The 24923-nt window shown below is 34.8% G+C and overlaps 2 protein-coding genes across 4 annotated transcripts in view; both read right to left on the bottom strand.

Moving 5' to 3' along the window:
* Positions 1 to 15347, bottom strand: part of LOC140441901 (uncharacterized) — a 54776-nt gene extending 39429 nt beyond the window's left edge. For all 3 annotated transcript variants that reach the window (XM_072532880.1, XM_072532881.1, XM_072532882.1), the window contains exons 1-3: positions 15213 to 15347; positions 14649 to 14780; positions 3696 to 3799 (exon numbers count right to left, since the gene is read on the bottom strand). In XM_072532880.1, coding sequence (XP_072388981.1) covers positions 3696 to 3799; positions 14649 to 14739 — 195 coding nt within the window. In that variant the 5' untranslated portion in view covers positions 14740 to 14780; positions 15213 to 15347. The remainder of the gene's footprint in view (positions 1 to 3695; positions 3800 to 14648; positions 14781 to 15212) is intronic.
* Positions 15261 to 24923, bottom strand: part of LOC140442500 (uncharacterized) — a 30929-nt gene continuing 21266 nt past the window's right edge. The window contains exons 5-6 of the mRNA XM_072533567.1: positions 22552 to 22742; positions 15261 to 15458 (exon numbers count right to left, since the gene is read on the bottom strand). Coding sequence (XP_072389668.1) covers positions 15261 to 15458; positions 22552 to 22742 — 389 coding nt within the window. The remainder of the gene's footprint in view (positions 15459 to 22551; positions 22743 to 24923) is intronic.

The raw sequence follows: 24923 nt of genomic DNA, 5'->3' as shown, positions 1-24923 counted from the left end.
ATACAAATATATCGACTGTTTACAATATTTTGGTAGAAAAAATCAAAGTGATCTTAAAAAAGGTTACAATGTTAAAAAAAGAAACGGTTGTTATTAGTAGAGAAAAGATGCCAAATAATACCGAAAAACATGAAATAACCATCTACTAGAAGAAAAAATAAATGGCGTCAAGCACTAAGAGAAAGGTATTCTGGAAAACTGGAAGATAATGAAAATATAATTAAAAACGTTCAGAAAATAAGATCGAGTGTGGTAACAACAAGAATAAAATAAGGATAGATGACATAGAAAATACTAAAGCTCACTAAATAAAGCAGAACGTCAGCAACAAAAATAAACGTACGTAAGGACAATCCATGCAATAATCACAGATATAAGATATGCATAATTCATAATTCATAATTAAGACAACATAATTTCATGAAAAAGAATGTAATAAAATTGAAAACTATCAAACTATGAGAAGAAACAAAATACCCTTCATCTGTACAAGAAACTCCCTACCTACATTCTACAGGCTGATCAGTCTTACATCATTTCCGTTAAATGCAATATAAAATATAATTATTTATATTCATAGTAAAAAGGAACCAATTAAAGATTCTCTCAATGGAAGCCAGCATTTCATCAAGAAGGAAAATCAACAAAAACAGCAGTGGATAAGGTAGTTCACAAAATCAGTCACTTAATTTATAATGGAGAAATTCCGCTAACAGCATTTCTAGATACAGAAGGCGTATATAATAATACAATACCAAACTCTCTTTACGATGCAGCAGCATCAAAAGAAATATCCACTAACGTATGAAACGGAATCAAAGTTAAGCTGTAAAATAGGCCAATTTTAACAAACCTGCAAGGAGCGGATGTTGTGTCCAAATCAGCTAAGGAGTGTCTACAGAAAGGAATAGTTTCTTCTCTACTCTGGTCACTTCTGGTGGATGACCTGATCTTGCTTATTGAAAAAGGATCTTAAGAGGGAGTACCGAAATGTTCTATCCAGCACACACCAACGAACATTATATTACTACTAGGGAGTGCGTTAGAAAAAACACTCTGTGAGTACTATCAATACAATAGTATTCAATTTCACAGGTAAACGAAAACTAGATAACCTCTCGATGCCCGCTCTTTATAAAAAAACAGTCAAAGATGCGAATAAGGTCATATATCTAGGAGTCTTCTTCTTTAGGTACCGTCTCCTCTAAGGAGGTTGGTAATCATCACAGCTATTTTCACTTTTGACATTGCAGCTCTAAACTAGGGATGAGAAAAACCTACCAGTTTTAACCGAAAACCGGTTTTTTTACTTCGCAATAACCGGTTTTATCGGTTGTTTTTTTGTCCCGGTTATAACCGGTTTTTTATTTTTAAAATAAAAATCGGTTATTAGGTTTTTACGGTGATTAGGATTAGATTAGGTATTATTTTGAATCCCAATCATAATTATTATTCTCAAGTAATTATTCCAAACAAAACCATACTTCAAATTTTATTTTATTTTATAAATACAGAAGCAAACTGAAAGTGCAAACTTGTAACCTTTTGCAAAAACCGGTTTTTTTTGGCCGGTTATAACCGCCAGGTTAAACCGTAAGCAAAAAAAACCGGTATAACCGAAAACCGGTGTTTTGTCAAAAACCGCCATCCCTACTCTAAACAAGTCAACGGAACTGCAATTATACCACTTTCTCAGATTGTTGAGCCAGGAGATGCGTCTTCTCCCAATACTTTGTTTTCCCTGCATTATGGTTTGTAGCAACACATATTTATCCCCTCTCATAACGTGGCCGAGATATTGTAACTTTCTTATCTTAATCGTATTCATGATTTCCATTTCCTTTGTCATCTTTCTGAGGACCTCAACATTCGTTATTCGGTCTACCCAACTTATTTTTAATATTCTTCGGTAGGTCCACATCTTGAATGCTTCAAGTCGAAAACACATATGAATGTAATATTCTTATTTTGAGTTGCAAACTAAGGTCTCTACTGCATAATACTTTTCTCATCTTATTAAATGTTGCTCTATCTTGTCCAATTCTCATTTTTATTTCTTCTGTATTTATATCTATTTATATCTAGGAGTAGTACTATACAATTAAAATAATAAAAGCATCGTATCTGGGCCACATACTTCGAAACGATAAATACTCTCTTCTGCACAGCATATGCAAGGAAGAATAAAGGGAAGGCTTGGGAAGAATAAAGAAATCTTGGCTGAGGAATATCAGACATTAGATTAACCTGAGTGTGGAACACTTTGCAAAAGATGGAGAAGCATTTAAAGAAGTGATCACCAACTTTCGTTAGAAGACGGCACAATAAGAAGAAGAATACTATACTTTTTTTACGCTAAGAAAGAAACCTTGGAATGAAATCAGTTGGAGCTGTGATAAATACGCTGAAAAACCACGTCTAAGCCTTAGTGAAAGCAGTGGACTGATCAGTCCACTACGTTCCAAACAGAAATTTATGTTATAGATATGTGCTTATATTTTTCTCTGATAATGGAGTAAAGTAAATTTACTTTGGGTGCCTTGACATACTGTTATTGAAGAGAACAGAAAAATAAACTCACGTGCCAGGAGACGAGCAAAAGAAGCATACAAAGGACAAAAACTGGAAAGATTAGACCAGTGAACAGTATGGAATGATACAAAATTATGTACACGATGACGCGATTAACGTCAAAGATGTAGTACTAAACATATTGGACAAACACGTGAATTTCTGCAGTAATATCAAAGAGAAATGCGATCTCACCGTAGAAATTAAAAAAGGAATAGAGTTTGTTCGAGCGAAAGTTTAATACATGAACGATGTCCTTTGCAGCAATGTTATTAGTTTTGCTTTTCGAGATAAAAAGACGCATTGGTATATCTTTTTATTAGGTACTGTTATATCAAGTAGAAGCTTGAACTCTAAGTGAGACCATGGTTAAATACTTGAAAGGCTTTCAGATGTGGGTATAAAGACGACGTCTAAAAATAAGTTGGGTATAGTTACATGAGAAAGTTCTTTGACGGCCGAATCAAACAAAAATGGTCAAAAAACACAATTGGTCAATATAAACAAAACGAACCCTACAAATAAACACTAAGAGACACCCTAAAAAATATTAACTTTTACATCTCAACATATGCAAAAAAATCCAATATAAATGTGATCGTGACAGAAGAGGGACATCGATTTAAAAATTTAGAAAATTCCACGGAAAATGCACTACATTATAATTTAAATCTGCTATCTATAAAGCCGTGATGGCAAATATGGTATACAATAATATCTAACGACCGAAATGGTCACGAAACTCATTAATTTTGACATGGTAACTAAATAAGAAAGAACTTCTTCTTCTTATTGCGCCGTCTCCTTTCAAAGGTTGGCGATCCAAATGGCAATTGTAGCATTGGACACTGCTGGACGAAAAGTTTCTGTTAATGAGCGGTCAAACCATCTACTCAGGTCTTTCAGCCACAAGTACTGGCATCTTTTAACTGATCTTTTTCCTGCACTTTACCTTCCAATATGATTTGGAGTAATTCATATCTTTCACCTCTTAACACATGACCCAAATATTGTATTTTTCTCTCTTTGATTATGCTAAGAAAGAACTTAGCGGTAAAAATTTGAAGACAGATATATATGTTTAAGTATACATTTTTATTTTTATAATAATTTATTATACGTACTATTGCCAATTGTAGTAGGTCTCCTCCTTGATCTAATTTAATTTTTTTAAGATTTGCTGCCATTCCAGAACAAGGTCCACACCAATCTGAGTAAACGTCTATAACTAAAATTGATAAAGTTAATAATAAAACAAAATATTGAACTTGAATAAAACGTTATTTTTTAATATCCCATAAAATCAATAGTATAATCTAACACGACTATCGTGATAAGTCACATGAATGTATTTGTTTTTAACTTGTTTAACATCCACTGGATTATAAGACATACGTGAGTACTTCCCACCTCTGTGGATGTTCTGCCAGCGCCTTCGCCTTTATTTAATGTTTTCTTACTGTTTTTTACTTTTTTCCTCCAGATACATCTTTTCGTCGTAGTGAAAATAATATCAATTTGTTAGCTACACTCTCCAATCAAATGTGTTATTAATGTTAACAAGCCAAATCATTGACTAAAATCCATTTTTATACGGAAGCAATAAATCCAGAAAATGCCGAAACTACAGTTTGAACAACTAAGAATAATACAAATCTTATCCATAATAAATATTCACAGTCCAATGAATTAACAAGATGAGGACACCAAAGTAGCTCATTACCAATTACTAATAATAATATGACCTAACACCAAATAATGACATCAAAATAGTAATGTGTGACACAAACGCAAAGTTAGGAACTGAAAAAGAATACATTGGAACAAATGGAAGGCGTAGTATAGAGACACGAATAATGTCTTAGTGCTAGCAAAAACATGGTCATAAGTTCTACCATACTAACCCACAAAAACATACACAAAGGCACCTAGATATCCTCTGGAGGGAATATTGTGAACCAAATTGACCACATCTTGACAGAAAAGCGATCAGCAACAAGCATTCTGGATGTAAAAAGTAAAGAGGTACATACGTGCTGCGTATGAGACCACCTACTAGTTCAGGTACACTTCAGATGTAGAATCAGCCGACAATAAAAAAAAATCAACCAAGAAAGGCAATTCTAGATCTGGGAAAACTGAAAAGACCCAATACTCAAAAGAAATTTAAGGAAGAAATAAAGAAAAAGTTCACTAAATATGAAGAAAATAAAGAGAGATCATTAAGAATACCAGTGGAACCTAATAAGCAGAACCACATTAACTGCAGCAAAATCGATGCTAGGAATAATAAAAGGAAAGAAATGGTTTGGTGATAAGGCGGTAATTGAAGAACGAAATAAAACACGTAGAATATATATTTGAACAGAGGAACTAGAGGAAGAAAAATGGTATTTGAAAGCAAAAACATAAATAAACAAAAAAAAATCAGAAATCTTATGTGTGTGTGTGTGTGTGTGTGTGTGTGTGTGTGTGTGTGTGTGTGTATGTGTGTGTGTGTGTGTGTGTGTGTGTGTGTGTGTGTGTGTGTGTGTGTGTGTGTGTGTGTGTGTTTGTGTGAGAGAAAATGGCTTGGAAGCAGGTCCGTTAGCTGCAGATTTGTATTTGTTATTTTTTAGCACAATATATTAGTGATATTATAATTTTAATAAAAGTTAACTCGTTATATTCGGGCTCGGTTTGAATATTTCCATTTTTTATTGTGACACAATATACGATGGACGTTGTTGCAAAAAATGGGATATATCTGAATAATAAAGGTTGATTAAACAAAAGGGCGAAAAAAAAAAGAATGTGCTATCCGTCAAATAGTTTTAATTAAAAATTTCTATTGAGAACTTTTGAACCTCACTTTTTAATAAATTCTCCTGCTACAAAGGTATTTTTATTGTTGTAGTTGGCACACATAAAAAGCTTTAAAACTTGCCGAATAATATGGTTTTTTACAGGTAAAATTACTCCATTCCATGCTCCATTATATTCTTTGTCCAAAAAAGCTTAATTGTATGTATCAATGACCTACTTCTACCTTTACTCGTTATAAGGAAACGTGATACTACAACCAAGTTTTTCTTTCCATTGTGAAATATTATACATATTTTGAGACAATGGATGCTCGATCTATTTAACACCTGTCGCTCTACCTACCAGATTCCAAAACTGTGGCGTAAATCAAAAGTAGCAGCCCTTCTGAAACCTGGGAAAGACCCTGAACTACCGAGTAGCTACCGTCCGATATCCCTGCTATGCCATTTGTATAAATTGTATGAACGCCTCATTTTAAACCGCATCCAGGAAAAATTAGATGCAAAACTAATCCCACAACAAGCAGGCTTCACACCAGGTAAATTATGCACAGGCCAAGTGCTGAACCTAACAGAATACATAGAGGACGGATTTGAGCAGAAAAAGATAGTGGGAGTAGCCTTGGTAGACCTCACGGCGGCCTATGATACGATAAACCACAGAACCTTACTAACTAAGATCTATAACACTGTGCCTGACTATGACCTGGTAAATATCATTAGATCACTGTTGTGTAATAGACGTTTCTACGTTTTGCTAAATGAAAAGAAGAGCAGATGGAGAACCCAAAAAAAATTGGCCTATCTCAAGGAAGCGTTCTGGCGCCGTCCTTATTTAACATCTACACCAACGACCAACCAATGCACCCTCAGACTGAGAGTTTTGTCTACGCTGATGACCTTGGTATAGCCGTAAAGGGGAAAACACTCACACAAGTAGAGTCGACAATGAAAGAGGCTTTAAACATGATGTCAACTTACTACAAACAAAACTCATTAAAGCCAAACCCTACTTAAACCCAAGTATGTGCATTTCATCTCAACAACCAACTGGCGCATGTAAAACTGAATGTTTCTTGGGAGGGACAACGCTTGAAACATACTGATAGGCCCAAATATCTAGGAGTAGTACTAGACCGGTCACTAACGTATAAATTCCACTGTCAGAGCACAAGACAAAAGGTTTCTACGAGAAACAACCTTCTCCGGAAACTTGTAGGAAGCAAGTGGGGTGCAGACCCCCAGGTCTTGAAGACAACAGCTGAGGCCTTATGTTTCTCAACAGGGGAATATGCTTGTCCCGTCTGGGGTAGATCTAGACACGCCCAACAAGTCACCATGGCGTTAAACGAAACATGTAGAATAATTACCGGTTGTATGAAGCCTACCCCCTTACCCCTACTGTGCCGGGTAGCTGGATTCGCATCACCAGACGACCGTAGATGCGTCTCACAATATGTGGAGAAGTTCAGGCAAACTTTCGATGAAAGGCACCAATTATACGCGTTTGACGAACTGCCAGGAATCAGCCGACTTAAATCAAGGAAAAGGTTTATAAGAAATGTCAGCGTCGAACCACCCGAACTGTTCCCCCTACATCCAGAACGACCTAATAGAATGAACCTGGACTGGAGAACCTGGCGGACACTCAATCGCATACGCACAGATGTTGCCCCTGTAAAACAGAACCTCATTAAATGGGGCATCAAGAGAGACAGCGACGCACTTTGTGAATGTGGGGAAATACAGAACGTGGAGCACCTGAAAGTATGCAGACTTTGCCCATCACAGTGCACCCTCGATGATTTATGGCTCGCAAATACAACGGGTCTAGACGTAGCCCGATATTGGGCAGAAAAACTGTAGTCGGATCCAGACACGAAAAGTAAAGTAAGTTTTTCGCAAAAAATGCGTCGATCTATTAAAAATAGTTCCATTCATTCTAATATATAATTGTCTGATTGCCTTTGCCAAAACAATATTAAAGAGGAGACACGCCAGAGCATCCCCCTGTTTTAGACCATTATTAATATCAAAGGACGTAGAGTTTTCTTCTTCAATTCTAACGCATGAGCTTAGGTTTTGCATTGTTATTTGAGTCAACTTAACTAACATGAGAGATAATATATCCATAGATAAATTGTCTTGTCTAAAATCGTTATTAAAACAACATATTTTAAGGTCTATGTGGCAAATTAGTAAGTGGAGGCTATCTAGAAAGAAATTACTTCATATGTAATAAAAAAGTATATGCAAAAGTATTTTTGTATATGGGAAAGAAAAAATTCCTGCACAAGTAATATTTGTCCATGCATGGATTCTGAATTAAATTGCTGCAATATATTTACATGCTCTGAATCATATTTCAATAAAAGTCACGTTCAAGAAGAAAATTTAAACGATTTTCAATAAAGTAACGATTTTCCAAAGCATAAATTTCTGGAATATTTTATACTCTAATATTGCTTTGTAAGTAATAACTATGTAATATAATTTCTTTAATTTTTTTAATATTAAAATATTTTATATTACTTTTATATTGTTGGTGTAATTATATAACTCCAACAGCTATATTTCTCGAATATAATTAATAATAATCTACAATATAATTGTATCAAAATAAGAAATTAAAATTTTTAAACCAAACCGAGATATCGCGAAAGAAAACTTTTTCTTATATCTTTATAACTTCAATACAATCAAAAAATTGAATTTTGAAAAGTTATGCAAAATTTCCATTATGAATATTTTGGTATTAAATTTATCCGGTTATCAGAGAGTTTTAGGTTTGTCGAACACTAAAGCAATTTTTGGATAGATATTATAAATTTTGCCTCGCTCTTTAATTTGAAGTTCCATTCTAAAAAAAGGAGCTCTCGCAGGCTTCTCGTCGATTTTTATGTGGCGGTATTTTATGAGTACCATCACTTTAACCGGGTATAACTTTTTACTCCTTTACAGTCATTCGGGGTAACTTTGATCCACTTTTTAAATATTTTCTTGATTTATTTTTACACTAACTTCCTTAGTTGTCCTTTTATATTATATTATGACTGTGTATAGTTCGATAACGGCTTACAAGCCTAAAAATTTGTAACAGTAGCAAGTATAATCAAGAAAAAAAGTTTTGGCATGGTTCAAAGTTAGACCCGCTATGGGTGTAACTTGAAACCATATCTACATTTATAAGGAAAATCCTATATATTTGGTGTTTTAAACTACCCGGACAACTTTGCAAGAGTGCATTAGGTTACTTCGGATGTACAAAAATTACACAGTTGTTACACAGCACAAAATGTTTAGCCCAGGCCTGGTTACCATTCTGTTTTATATGACTGTTCATGGGTTGATTCAACAATATGTATGTACTATTTAAAAATATTTATTAGGAAACTAAAGTCATACAAAACAAATACTAAATAAAGATTCTTCGTTACTTTACCAACAAAAATATTAAATTTTTCACTCGATAGGCGAATCACAGTTTCTTTAAACAAGTGGCACAAATAAACATATTGGAATTTGATTTGTAAAGTTTGTTATTTTTAATGCACGTCAAATAAAATATTCTTATGCTCCTATTACATTATTTTATAACTAATTAATGCATAGAAACATTGAAACTACAAAAATAACACAATCCAGAAGATATTTCTTAATTTTTAAAATTAATAGCTACTCCCAGATCCTTCTTGCTTTGAATTATACCCAAGGAAAATGATTGAGGAGGATGCGGAGTCGTTTTCTGCTGATTTTCCAGTTTGTTCTGTTCTGTCTTGCGTTTCTTGTTAACTTCACTGCAATTTAAACTTTATTTTCCTTCATTCTACTTACTATGTGTTCATCTTCATTACTGATGATTTGATCCTGTTCTGTCCTTTCTGCCAGTATAATATCTACTGGCATATTGTCAATGTCGAAATTGTGGCCAATTAAGTCCTCGACTATAATTTCAGTCATATTGGTTTCTTCCAAAATTTGCTGACCGTGCATATCTCCATAACACAGTATCTGTTCTTGATTTACCTCGTCAACGTCTTCATTTTACTGCACATTGTCCTCAACTGCAGGTATGTATTCTGCTTCTTCAACATTTGTGTTGGTCGTAATAGATCTTTGCGATCTATGACCCCCTCGTGTTTTTGGTCCACCTCGTGGTTTTGGTCCACATCGTGTTTTTAGTCCACCTCGTAGTTTTATTACATCTTGTGGGTTCGGTCCACCTCTTGGTGTAGATTTTCTAGTATTGTTAGTAGTTGAACTCCTGTTTTGATAATACTGGTTTACTTCTTCGACTGAAACACTTTTGCCAGCAGTTATTGGAAGACAGAATTTTTTTGCTTTTGTAACGTTTTGCAAATCATTTTCACGACTCTTTTCTACGTATAATTTAAATTCTTTTCCAATATCTTCATTTATTTCACCCATTGGTCGCGCATACAACGGAAGTTTTAGCAATGCCTTGTTTCTGTCAGTGGGATAAATTCCTGAAGCCCCAAACTCCTTGTTGAAATTACGAGCTGCAGTGTCGTTTCCGAGGTCTAAGGTTGCTTTGATAAGTTGGCAAAATACTAATTTTGGCATAGCTACTGTCTTTCTTCCTCCCTTGGTCGCTCTCCACTGGGTTAAAATTTGGCGCCATTATGTTTTAAGACTGGTAAAATACTAAACATCCAGCGGTTGCAGTAAGTGTGTAGAGTTTGGAAGGAAAAATATTAAACGAACATTATGTTCCCTTGCAAGTGTTAATGTCTTTATTGAAATATGTGCTGACATGTTGTCGCCTATCAAGATCTTTCTACCTTCGTTTTTGTTGGCGTACGGTAGAAAATGTGTCTCAAACCAGTCATCAAATACAAAATTTTCAATCCAGCCCGATTTTGAGGTGTTCAACTTCGTACCAATAGGTGCACCAAAAATCCAATCCGACCACTTCAGACTACCTTTCATTATTACATGTGGAGGTAGAAACTCTCCATCTGCATTTGCACAACACAAAGTGGTAAAACAAGATTTCGTTGAATTTATGATTCTCTCTGGATTCCTACACCCTCTTCTGAATAAAAGTTTTCTTTTTGTTGGAACGTCATGGAACCCTGTTTGTAAATATTTGTATTTGTAAATAATTGTAAATATTGGGTTGGTTGTTGGGTGCGACATCAGAAATTTCTATCTCCAAGTTATCAAAAAACTTACTTATTATTTCTTCATTTACTTGAGCCCTCCTTCTTGAAATATTCGTCTGAAACCGTTGAGCAAGTTCTGTGCGGTTTTTCTCCAAAAATAATTGGCTCCAATCCCAGCCTGGTAAATTTTCCTTAAACTGTGATACTTTTCTCCCTTGAGAATTTAGGTAACTTTGTGCAATGCATATCACATCAAACAAAGATGTTGGAATTCCATTATCACTTAAAGAAATAACATGCTTGGCTATCGACTTTTCTTCTTCTTGAGAAACTACTGTAAGTCTTCCCTCATTTTTTGAATGATTTCGTTTTAATTTATTTCGAATTGTATTAAGCGGGATATCATAGTGTTGCTCTGAATATCGGCTTTTAGTTCCATACCGACCCACCCCAGTATGTAGACTGAGTAGGTATCTGTTTTCTCGGCATTTCGGGAAATCCCGAAATACAAAATTACAAAACTAAATTCAATAAATAAATTTTTCCGCAATTTTAAATCGTCAGGGAAACTTTGAACCAGTTTCAATGTGATGCAAAGTTAGCTTGAAATCATATAAATTGTCAGGCCGGCCAGTTTTTGCTGCAACTCCGGGTTATTTTAATGAAACTTGAAGCTGTGATGTACCGAAAGTGATCCCAAATCATTAATAAAATAATTAAAATACCCTGCACACTTACTTTTTCGACAGAATCGCTATAAGTAATCACTTTGAATTATTGTTTACAACATAGCACTTTACAAACCGTATAAAAACTCGAGGTTGACACAATAAAACATATTAGACGCCTTCAACCTAAACGGAAATGTCAATGACAGAGACACTTAATGCAATATATCGAAATTAAACAGTTTATACAGCAAGAATACTATTTATAACGTACACTAATATCAAAAAAAGTAAATGCTGCAAAGTTATGCTGTGGGGTCCATCATCTTTAAGTCCATCAGCTTCTTTTTTTATGTAGATACGGCTGTCTGTTTTTCAATGTGCCTGCAGTAACTTGTTGATCTATCATTTTGGTGGTCTTCCCACTGATCAACTTTCTATTGGGGAATTGTCTCCCGCCATATTTTCTAACCTATTTGTTGTCATTCGGTCAATGTAATCGTTCCATTCCACTCTTCTATTTCTTATCCAGTCCTTGATGTTCTCTTGAAGGAAATGTGTCTTATTTTACGACAAAAAATACTAAAATAATAAGTTTTCATTAGCTTAATATGTAATGTTCTTTTAAAAGGACAGCAGTAAGAAGCAGTATATATTAGAAAGTAAAACTTTATTAACACAAAATAATTACAAAGTATAGAAATCCTTAAAACATTGTTAATGTTGTCCTTATTAAAACGATACCGAATGTGTATTAAAGAAAATGGGGGTCATTTTGAACATTTATTGTAATATCATATTTATAGAGATTATAGACAATTTTTGTACTTGTTAATTCATTTAACCCTTTAATCGGCAAGACCGTCTACAGACGGTCTTTACTCTAACCTAAGTATTTTTTTAATAACGTGTGTAATCGAGCTGAACGACCAAACCGTTTGTGTGTACTAAAAATACGAAACAAACGGTACCAGTTTGAACACTCTAGCTTTAGTTGATTTACAGTAGCTGGCATTTGTGTCGAGACATTCGTATGATTGAGACGCTAAAATTATTTGTGTTACGGGTAACAACAATGAATTTTAAAAAAGTACTTTCTAGTTGAGAAATAAACATGAAAATTTTTGTGGTGAGTAGTTATTAGGTATATTTATTGATTTACTACTGTGTGTTGAGGAAATAAACAGTGGATTTGAAATATCGCGCATTTAATGAAGGCCGTCTGCAGACGGTCTTGTCGCTTAGTTGCAAGACGTTTCTGCTCTTTTCTTATTAGCATGCATATTTTTGTTTTTATTTTACCTACTAAACCTGCGGTTATCGTTTTAATATGTAGAAAATGAAGGGTAAACATGGTGTAGAAGCATGTAGGAGGGCGTGGGCGGTAGGAAAAGGATTCTATGTGTCTACTCTGAGTGAAGAAGAAGTAACAGACATTATGGAATCGTTTACGGATGAAGAATATGTTGATGACGTAGACAGTGATCCGGATTACAAGTTTGATGAAATAACACCTTAGGATGATGAGATGATAACTGAATGCATGCAAAACTTAGATTCAACCACTAAATTTGTACAAGCTGCAAACTTATCACTGAATATCAGTAGTGTTTCACTCAGTTCGATCGATGCTACTCCAATAGTACAATTTTAGCGGCTATTGTATTAGAGATGAATCTCCACCAACTACAGCAGTAGAAACAGTAGCATCGACATCAGAAGACACAACCACGGTAGCAACAACAGTAGATATGACAGTAATAGCAACAACATCAATAGCAACACCTGCATCTACATTCAAACCATCAAAGGGACCAACATCATTGTTACTGACTTTGGAAGTTTCCGGCCCGAGAGTAGTACCATCAGTAGGTGGCTTCACTTGAAGAGGTCTGTACATATTATGAATAAAAAAAATGAGATCTACTGATTATTTTTTCTTTCAGCGTTAAAAAATATTGCAAAGGTTTCACAGGAATGGAAGAATATTCTGTGGCGTCAACGTTCAATGTACTTACATGTGAACGAGGTTGTACTAATCATTTGAGAATACAACTCCCACATGTGAGGTGTAGACCTCATGGATTCATATATGGGTCAAAATGGACTTAGTATCAAAACAATGGACATGGCCACCAGAATTTTTTACCATCTACTGGAAATGGCGATTATCAATGTCTTCGGTCTTTATCGATGCGTAAATGTCGAGAACAATCGGAATGTCTCCGATGAAGGTGAAAGACAAAGACATAACGACGCAACAATTTCGATGGTAAATGGCTAAAGAGCTGTGTGCTACTACTGAAAAACGTCCTGTTGGACGACCATCGTCCGTTCCACAGCCGTCTAGTAGTTCTGCCGTCGGTAGACGAGCTGTTCATCAGGTGGATAGTGTAAGATACGGCGGATTAAATCATTGGCCTGAATGGGAATCGTAAAAGTCGTGCAAACTGTGTATTAAGTCTGACACTCATTCCTTTTTCACCAAGTGCAACCGTCATTTCTCCAACAGGAAAGGTAAAAATTGCTTCACATAGTATTACACCAAAGTCTGATACCTTTTTGTTTATTTACTTGTAACTTTTTTTTTAATAAAAATATTAATTTCGTGCAACTAATAAATTATGGTGTTTTCATAAATTTTCCTTCTGAACGACAAGACCGTCTGTAGACGGTCTACCATTTATTAAGCTGACGACCCCACACACACACAATATCGCCAAACTGACCTCAGATTCATTTTTCCCACACCCAAATTACCCTAAAACCAAAATTCCTGAAACTTAATACCTGCTATTTCTATCTTGCCGATTAAAGGGTTAAGGCATTTATTTAGTTGCACGTAATTTTTTAAAGGTTAATGAAAAGGGCCGTAACTCAATAAAAACTGTTTTTTGAAAAAAGTGGTGAGGCAAAAAAATTTAAAAACAATGTGTTAAACTAATGATGCCACAAAATTTATACGTACTCAAAAGTTTGGAGGGGATTTAGGGCTGCACACCCCCCTTAAAATTTTTTCTGTGCGCTTAGATTTTGTTGTTTCATTTTTATGAAAAATTCTTTCAGAACAAGAAAGTAACGTGTCCATTTTTATTACGAAATGTCAAGGACTATAACTTTTTTTGTGTACAATTTTGTACTAAGGTAAGTTGGATTCAATTAATTTATTTTTGTCCCCGGAATACGCGATTTGATTTATGATATACCTTTTTGAAACACCCTGAATATTATTAACAACAACTAAGCATCTACAGAATCTAAAAATTATAAAAAAGAAGTGCAGCTGTGTGAAAGGATAAACAGCTAAAACATTTACGTTAAAAATTACAAATTTAAATCGTGTAAGCAATTATTTACGCAAACCACCATGTCATACGAGCGAAATTTCTCTAGAATATATTGATTTACAAAATATATCCAATATCATGATTTTATAATAAACGTAACAAACCACTTTAGAAACAAGAAGTAGCACTTACCTAGTAAACCATCTTTCGCCAAAAACTTTTCCCATTCTTCGTCCGTATTCAGCTCGGCCTGAAGTTGCACTTGCTGACCCTTTTTAGCCATTGTGACAGCTTTATTTTAGTTCTGTTCAATTTTGTGCGTTGCTATGGAAAGTAAAATTATTGAAAAAACTTTTCTAAGGTTAGAGATGTTCTAAACGAAGTTTTTGTTTTATGAAACGGTTCTGAGACTGTTTTCTTGTGGCATTTTTAACTTAGATAATATTTTATGTGGGAGTAAACCACAATGAATTGTATTGAAAAATTACATTTTATATTTGTTTTAAAGTTTCGATTTTCACCATGGAAATTGTTTTTAAAAAATTCTGAAATAAAAATTATTACTGATCTTAACCGCATAACTTTGTATTTTGAGAACGAAGTGGAAATTGTAACGGCAATAAACTTATTTTAACCTTCAATTGTGGCTTATTCCCAACAAAATAGTAATTACTTTAAAATGCCACAAGAAAATGGCTCTAGAACAATATTATCTATTTTTAATAAAAAAACCACAGTAATGTAATATGAACCCACCTTTATATTTTTACAAGGCCATATTTTGATAGAAAAATAGCGAAATTCTTATATAATGAGGTTGATGTCCCGATCTCCGGCCTTGATACTTCGGTAAAATATGCGGAAAGGGAGCTTCTTCAGTTTAACTTTTTCGATGTCACCCTCCAGGAGATTGATGATATCGTTGAGGTACAGGGTTTCTCGTAAATCGTTTTTTAAAACACAGGCTTGTTTTAGCAGTTCATTCACTTTGTTAACATCCTCCTAGAAATAAATGTTTTAAAGTTTTCGAACATTTGGGTAGCATATTTAAACTGCGAACTTATGCGTAACAAATAGTATGCTGTTTATTTTCTTAATAAAAATGTATTGGTCCAAAACGATTCCAAAGTTACAGCAAGTTAAAGATATAAAAAAACATTCAATTTTCTAAATACTACCTGCTTCCGTCCAGTCGTCAGAGATTTGACCTCTAAAAATCATACAAACAAGCTGAATTTTGCTAAGTAGGTTAATTTTGGGATCCCAAAAAAAATGCAAAAAAATTGACTAACACCGTTATTATTATCCAGATTTAGCCATACGGCTCATACTCTCTCTAAGGGGAAAATTCACTCATCCCAGATACCTACGGTATCAAAAAGATTGAGCTCTGGTGGGACGTTTTCCATGTTATCGAGCCCTATGTTGGAGTATCTCCCAAAAATTTTCGTACACATTTGGACGTCGCGAGCAGTACAGCTTCCTGCATGGCCTTATAGTGATATTCATTTAGACCCAGCTGTTTTATGTTCTCTAGGAGGTTTTTATGAATAACACCAGTAGTAGATAGAATAATAAGTACTGTCTGGGTACTTTCCATTCTCCATTGTCTCCTGATTTGTATTTCTAGATCTCTGTACTTGGCGATCTTTTCGTTGTATTTAACACGTAAATTATTGGTGTTGGGTATCGCCACATCAATAAGTGTTGTTTGCCTAGTAATTTTATTAACTAGTATGAGATCCACTCTATTATGCGCCACTAGTTAGTCTGTAAGCACAGTGCGGTCCCAGTACAGCTTGTAGTTGTCATTTTCAAGCATTCTATCAGGAAAGTATTCATAATAAGGAAGATGGTCGGTTTGGAGAAGTCCCAGTTTGTCAGCTAGTTCTTGGTGGATAATCTTTGCTACTGAGTCATGGCGTTCTTTATAATCAGAATCGACAAATACCTGGCAGCTACCGGTAAAATGTTGGATGGTTTCTTGAGCTTGGCATCCATATTGGCATTTATCATTTTGGACTTGAGGATCTTTAACAATATATTTTAGGTAATTTTTCGTTGGAATAACCTGATCCTGAATGGGAAGTTGGAAACCCTCAGTCTCGGCAAACATCTTTCCTGATGTCAATCAATAGATCGACGATGTATTGTCGACATATTCTTGACTGATCTCATTTAGATGTCGCCCATGCAGAGGTTTACTCATCCGGGTGCACATTTTTTCGTATGAGTCAGGTGGTTTATGCGCATTTCTTGCTACCTCAGTTTAAGCGGCGTTGTATCATCTATTGCGCAAATTGCAGAATGTAAAGTAGATATCTCAGCCTGTACCTGAAAATAAGTTCTTAAATTAGCAATTTGTTTATCCAATAGCTCACCTATGTCCATATGTCCTCTTCCCCCTTGATACCGCGGTAATGCTGTTCTCTCTACTGCATCCTCTATATCCGTTTTTGACCACTTTATAATACCAAATGAGTAGCTCAGCGCGGAACAGGCATACATATTTATTGCCTTAAACAAATTTTTACTATTAAGTTAACTCCGAAGTTAGTTCAGTTTTCATTTGTTTATGGTCAATTTTCCGCGCTTTTTTAACTCCGAGATATTTGTACATCATTTTCACCCATTGACTCGATGTTTTGTCCATCTTGCATATCGAAACCTCCGGGCTAAACCTTTCCTCTGACTATATTTAGTATACGGTACTTGTCTAGTCCAAAATGCATACTGATATCATTTAAGAAAGTTCAGTAGCTGAGATGGTGAGTTCATCGCTAAACAGAACCAAAGTGGACTCAACGAGTCCCCCTGGAAAAGGCCCCGGTTAATTGGGATATCTTCAGTTTCATATTGGTTTCACCAGGTATTTGAAGGTGAATTTTAGCCTTTCACTCTGACATTATATGCTTTGAAAAGGTCAGTAGATTATCATCGATTTTATATATTTTTAATATATCTAGAAGCCATTCATGCGGCACTGAATTAAAGGCTTTTTGTAGTCAATGAAGGCAGTAAAAAGGTTCCTTTTTTTGGTGTATGCCTGGTTAGAAATACCTGAATCGATAATAAGTTGTTCTTTACAGCCCATGGAGCCCTTAGCGTATCCTTTCTGTTTCGTGAAGGGTTCGTAAAGAATATTATTGTAATGTTAACAGTTGTTCGTTGTGTCTTCAATCCATCCAGCATTGGTGTTATGAGTAGCTGGCGCTGAAAGTTGATATCCCCAGAATTTATGAATTTATTTTTGGCTTGGGTATGATTTATTTTCATTTTGTATAGTGGAATTAAGTAAATGGAAACCCTACTGGATACAATTAGCAGAAGATCACTAGTGTAGGTACAAATAAGTAGCGGTCCAAGTACTGATCCTTATGGGACTCCATTCTTGACTGGCATATCTAGTGAGTGGGTTTCCCCAACACAAACCCTGAAGTATCTGTCGGATAGAAAATCTTGAATTCAAATGTTTAACTTTCCGCTGATACATAGTAATCCAATTTGGCTGGTAATCTTTTGGAACACGGTCCAGAGCTTTGGAGAAGTCTAAGTAGACTACATAGACAGGATGTCTATTGTTTAAAGATAATGACCAATCATCTACACAATGAAGATAGTTTGTGATCGTTGAACGACCTTTGTTAAAGTAATGCTGTTGGTAAGGGATGACATTTGCTTGAAGAAGAAACTTAGATATAGACTTCCTGAAGCCAATTTTCAGGATGAGGGGAGAGAACCTTGATTAGAAGAAGCATTCATTAGGAGAGATATAGAGATAGCTACAGATTCTGCACATTGTTTGAAAAAAAAGAAAGTGACTCGTTCTAATCCAGGTGATCAACTACTGCGCAGTTTCCATAAATGATGTTTAATTGCATCTGGTGTGAAAGATTAATTATAATACTTATACACATAAGTATAGTAAAATTATCAATGTTTAATCTAGCATCGGGCATAGAAGAATTAAGTAACGTTTCTGTTAGGAGAATAATATGAGGTTTTAAAAGTTGACCAGTACTTATAAATTAATTACATTTGGACATAACAAAGTTTAAATTCGTATACATAAGAAGTTAATCAGTAAATTTTGGTACAAAAGAATTATAAACGAAATTTCATTATCTTTGGACAGTCATTCGCATATTTGATCGTAAGGTCATTTTCATCATTATTTTTACGAGTTTCAAGCTCAGTACGTAGTTCCTTTAAACGAAGTTGCTGCATAGGTGTCTTCTCATCAATAACAGAATAATTTTCAGTAGACTTTTTTTCCAAAAGTTTATTTTTGTTACGAAGAATTTTTCGAGTGTGGTGTTCAGAACTCATTATCACTTTTATCATGCGTGGATAACGTTCATTTTGAATTGGTTTACCGACTCTTTAAAATGTAACACGACATTCTTACATCCAATGACTTCTAGGGCTAAATTTATTTTATCCTTATTAAGATCTTTTTTATTTTGTGCATTTCCTGTAGGTTCAGGGACGCCTCTAACCAAAAACATTTTGGAACGAGATATACGGTCAGCAGCTTATTCACAATGTTATCGGTAAATTCTGTTGTTGAAATAGAATTAAGTTGATTTCATTTGCTGAATTCAATTAGTTTAATATCAAAGTCTTCCATTTTCTTCTTAATGTCCGTTTTAAACTCCACTAGTAGACTCTTGATTTCAGTAATATTCCCAATGTTTGAACTATCTTCTTCTTCCTTTGCCCTATCCGTTTCGGACGTTGGCTATTAACAAGGCTATTTTGACTTTGTTTACGGCACCTCTAAACAGTTCGGTCGATGTTAGTCCGAACCATTGTCGCAGGTTATGCATCCATGAGTGTCGTCTTCTTCCCGGTCCCCTCCTACTGTCGATTCTTCCTTGGACTATTAACTGTAGCAGCCGGTACTTAGTATGCCTCATGACATGTCCGAAGTACTCAAGCTTCCGTTTCTTTACGGTGAAGATTATTTCTTTGCTTTTGCCTATTCTCTGCATTACTTCCACGTTAATGATATGGTCTGTCCAGGATATCCGAAGAATACGGCGATATATCCACAGCTCAAAGGATTCTAGTTTCTTCAGGGTGGCTTCCGTTGTGGTCCATGCCTCTGCTCCATAGAACAAGACCGGGAAGATATAACACTTGACCAGTCTTAATTTTAGTTCCATTGAGATTTTGCTTGTGAACCACTTTTTCATATTGTTGAAAGCGTTTCGCGCTTTTTCAATTCGTGATCTTATTTCTGTTGACTGGTCCCATTTTGTGTTGACTGTGGTTCCAAGATATGTGTATGTCTCCACTTGTTCTATTTTTCGGTTGTTTAATGTCAATTGCATTGGAGGTTGTTGTGTTCTGCTGATGAGCATGCATTTAGTTTTGGTTGTATTGAGTTCTAAACCATATTCTTAACTTGCTGTGTGTATGCTTTGCATGAGTCTTTGAAGCTCGTTGCAGTCATTTGCGATAATAACTGTGTCGTCAGCATATCTAATATTATTGATTACCTCTCCGTTTACTTTGATACCCTCCAAAACTTCTCCCAGTGCTTCTCTGAAGATTTGTTCAGAGTATATATTGAACAGGAGCGGCGAGAGGACGCATCCCTGTCGTACACCCTTTTTAATATCTATCTTCCCACTATGTAAGTTGCCCATCTTTATCTCAGCACTTTGGATCCAATAGAGACTGGTTATTATGCGCAGATCCTTGCCATCAATATGCATCTTCCTGGGCATTTCCATGAGTTTATCATGTTTGACCTTGTCAAACGCCTTGGAGAAGCCTTTGAATTAAAACTTGCAGACTGAAGATCGCCTCTCTTGTGCCCAATGCGCTTCGGAATCCGAACTGTGACTCCGATATATTTGCTTCGCATTTGTTATACACATATGTCCAAAAGTTTGGAATATTGGAATATTTCATCTTTTTATTGATTTTTATATATAAAATCTTCTGAATAGGTAAACATCATTTTGTTTCAATTATCAACAATACTAAATAAATCTCAAAACCAGATAAACAATATGCGAAAAAAATATTTATTTTCTTGGAGTGAAAAACTTACAATGTACAACTTACATTTAAAAATAAATTAGTATAGAAAAAAATAATTTTTAATAAAACTAATAATAAGTATTTCCTCCATTGGCCTGTATGCAAGCCTGTAGGTGATTTGGCATGCTGCCGATTAACTAGTCGAACTGGGCTTGCGGAATTCTCTCCAATTCTTCACGAGCAGCATTTTTAAGTTCTGAAAGTGTAATAGGGGGATTGTTTCGCTTCTTGATGCGTGTTTTGAGAATGACCCAAGCATGTTTAATAATGTTCATGTCGGGGGAATTCGAGGGCCACTGTAATGTAGATATTCCTTCTTCTTCAAGAAAATTTTGTACTGCTGATGTTCGATGAGGAGGTGCGTTGTCATGCATAAACACAAATTCATTACCTACTGCCCCTCGGAATAGACGTACGACAGGATTTAAAACTTCCTTGATGTATACAGCACCAGTGACTCTTCTCTCCAGACCCAGCAGTGACGTCCGTGTACCACTCATAATACCACCCTAACCATAATACTGCCACCTTCAAATGGGACACGCGGTTTAGCTGTTTCTAGTGGGGCTTGTCGTCCTGGGACCCTCCAAACCAGTGTTCTTCGCGAATCAGATAAGTCAATTTTTAACTCATCAGAGAACATTACGTTATTCCATTTAGGATCATGATGCGCCATTTCTCTAGCCCATTGCAACCTTACTATTTTGTGTTGGTAGGTTAGTTTAGGAACACGTAGCGGTCTTCTACGATACACATTTACCGCATTTAGTCTGCGTGTTATTGTTTGCCGTGAAATATTCAGTCCTTGAAGCCTAGAAATTTCTCTGGATATACCACTTGTAGATTCCAGACGATTTCTGCGAGCTATTAATGTTATTTGCCGGTCTTGTGCTGCTGTTGTACATCGATTTCTACCACTTCTGAGACGATCCTTGACTTTATTTGTATCTTGGAATTTTTTTTAATTTTCGATACAGCACTCTGAGTAACATCAGCAATATTTACGATATAAATTTGACTAAAGTCCTGTTGTAACAAAGCAATTACTCTGGAACTGTCAAAATGAGATATCACGTTTTTAGGCATTTTTAAACGGCTCAATTCAAATTTAAACAAAGACTGAAATAATGTGTAAATACGCTAATCAGTTGAATGTGACCAAAATCATACAAAAACGATTCAAATTTTTTATCATTTTCATTTAAAAACCCTCTAGAATGAATATCAACAACAGTTTTAAAACCCCCATAGGCGTAGATATATTATTTGTACGTATTCCAAACTTTTGGACATGTGTGTATATTCTATTGTGTATGATATGAACTATATGCATTGCAAAGTTTACATATCCCACGTACTTTTTGCCTCGTAACTCGATCATCGACTGACAGGTCCGTACAAGCAATGTGTATTGGTTTCTTGCAGCCATCACACTGGAGCTTTCTATTGGAGGTAGAAGTTCGCTTTGAACAATTGGCGCAAGACGATGAATTAGGCCTGATTAACTTTGTGCTAATTTTAGATATGAATCATAATTATTGGATAGATAATAAACAGCAAATCTTTCGTGATCACTCACTTTAACATTTAAAAACACAACCACAATAAATAATTTTTAAATTTTTAATTTGCAGGAGTGTAGCAAAATATGACCGCTTCGATCGAATTCTGACTAAGGTCATAATGAAAATGAAAATATCTATTAGCACTTCCTGTGCAAAATAAACTGTTCTCTCAGAAACAATGATTGAATACAAATTTTATTTAAAACTGATTTCACGGGTGTAAATGACATTCAATACCGCCGTTCTCCTCAAACGTTGTTTCTGAGTGCTAATAATAACTAAAGTATTGTATTTGGCATCAATCTTTTTTATCAGTTTTAGGTTTGCTTCTAAAAAACTTGCCTATCCTTATTCAAACGTCCCTATGGGTAAAATAAAAATGATCATCATAACTACCCGGCTATGCAATAGGAATGACCCAAATCCCGTCGACAAATATGAACGAACAAGCAAGAAAATTGGTGAGTTCCTCTCACCTGAAAGCTTTTCTTAATATCCGCCAACTCCTGGTGCATCTCGAAAGTTTCCTCACAGATACTCTGTATGCTTTTATCTTCGTCGCTGAGGCCGAGATTGCTCAAAATATTCGCTCTATTCGACACCTGTAGGTAATTACTATCGACAAGGGTCTCGCTTTTATTCGAACTGATGCTTGGAAGGCTGTTACCTAAAAGATACAAAGGATAATTGGCTAAAATGGAAAAGTTCTATAAATTCAAGAACATGTCTTTTTCATTTTTATTGAACTAAAAACTATTTTGGAACGTTTTATGGAAAGAAACGTGATACTCCAGTTAATAATGGTTTGTAAAAATAAAATAAATTATATAATACTATAACAAAGTGTATTAACTATACGAATTATAGCGGGTGATTCTTTGGAAGTTATAATTGGATTTTTTTAGAGAATATTGACATACTTGATATTTGTAAATTTAGAATTTGACCAATCTAGGGGTGTTTTTCTAGATATGAATAACTTTATTTTGATACAGTGTCTGATTTGACACCCTATGTCTCTAGAAGTAATAAAATTGCAAACATTTTATTTGGTACACTTGTTTTTAATATTATCTGTTTTATTGAAACTTAAATATATTGAAACGTTTCAATAACATGATATTTGAGTGGCATACATATGATACAGTGTTGCCAATACTTTATAATCTTATTCTCAGCCTGTTTATCTATACTTCATCTAATTTACATACCGTTGCACGTCATCCGCGTCATAGCTCGTGAGGTAACATGATACCAACACGAAATATTTAGGCGCTAGGTGTGTTCTTTTTTAGAATCACTTTGCTGAGTACACTGGCATTACAGCCACTAGAAATATTTTATTATATACGCGTAGAAATAATATTTAAAGATAATACTAACTGTCATATGTCGAAATGAAATATTAAACCTTTTTGAAATATTAATTAAATTTTAAAATTAATTGTATTTAATAGAAGACTTAAGTATATGAAAATTAGCTAATCTTATAATTTTATTTATTTATTATTTTTTAGTTTGTCATAAATGCAAATAAATTTTTTTATTAAAAATCCTTTATAAAAGGTATATAATTTAAAAAAACCCAATCGGGCTATATCACAAAACGTTTTCGGAATCCATATTCCATCATCAATGCACCTAAAAAGTATATTACCACTTATTTAAAAAGAACGTGAAATTACGAAAAAACGGTTATAAATATATAAACGTATAATAAACCTGAAAGAAAAGTTATATACTTTTTAGGTGCACTGATGATGGAATATGGATTCCGAAAACGTTTTGTGATAAAGCCCGATTGGGTTTTTTTAAATTATATACCTTTTATAAAGGATTTTTAATGAATTTTTTTGTTATATATGGTATACAGCCAACTACAGGAACTTAGATTCCCTGTGGATGAATGCAAATCTTTTATTAATGAAAAATTGTTTATTTTTATTTTGAATAATTTTAATAATCACTGACTGGTGCATTTCCTTTAAGAAAGTTTTTGGAATTGGAATTAAATCCAAAACACTGATGAAACACAAAATGGACAATCATTGGCAACTTGGACACTGATTAGGGTTATCCTGGATGACAACAAACTGCAATCTTTAAAACTCGGCCACTCAAATCCTTCTTAAAACCACGTGGACCTCTCAATGCCGTCTTACAAATCTCCCACATAGGGCACAGCAGAACCAATCGTTGATTAACTTAACAAATACTGCCAAATTGCATCTCGAGCCCAAATTCACCTCTCCACAAAAAAATTTCCGGCTTTGAAGACTACATCCCGAAAGCTATATCTTTCCAAATCTAAATCTCTCTCTTAACTGCCACTACCTCTTTACACTATATTTCCATGACAAAGACGAATAACGAACGACAATACCGAATTTAAAAAGAAAAATCCGGACTAAACAATAAACTGGCCACTTTGGCGATTCATCGTAGAGTGACATCATAATCTCCCCGCATCACTTTCCCACCAACCTAAGTGGATATTTATTTGACGCGCAATATTAATCGGAATCAACATCAAAAGAAATACCCATCTGTTTATATACATATTTTTCGGTGTTTAAACTTGTACGAGGGAAATGGAAATGCTACAGTTTAATAGAGTATTTTAAACAAGAACAAAATATTGATGAGAGAGAAATTTAAGGGATTTAAAATATATAATTTTGCAATACAATGTCTTATTATGTATTTGAGCGTATTGCAGCAGCCTTAAAACTAAGTGTATCTACCGTCAGTATTATTTCTCAAGCTGTGAAAAGTATTGAACTTTTAAAATCACCTCCTAAAAAACGCTAACAGAAAAAGACTAAAACTAGTACAGAAGAGTTGAATG

Source organism: Diabrotica undecimpunctata, chromosome 5 (assembly GCF_040954645.1).
Source record: "Diabrotica undecimpunctata isolate CICGRU chromosome 5, icDiaUnde3, whole genome shotgun sequence".
NCBI classification, from domain to species: domain Eukaryota; kingdom Metazoa; phylum Arthropoda; class Insecta; order Coleoptera; family Chrysomelidae; genus Diabrotica; species Diabrotica undecimpunctata.
Note: the sequence above shows the minus strand (reverse complement) of the source record. Positions and strands in the feature narration are given on the sequence as shown.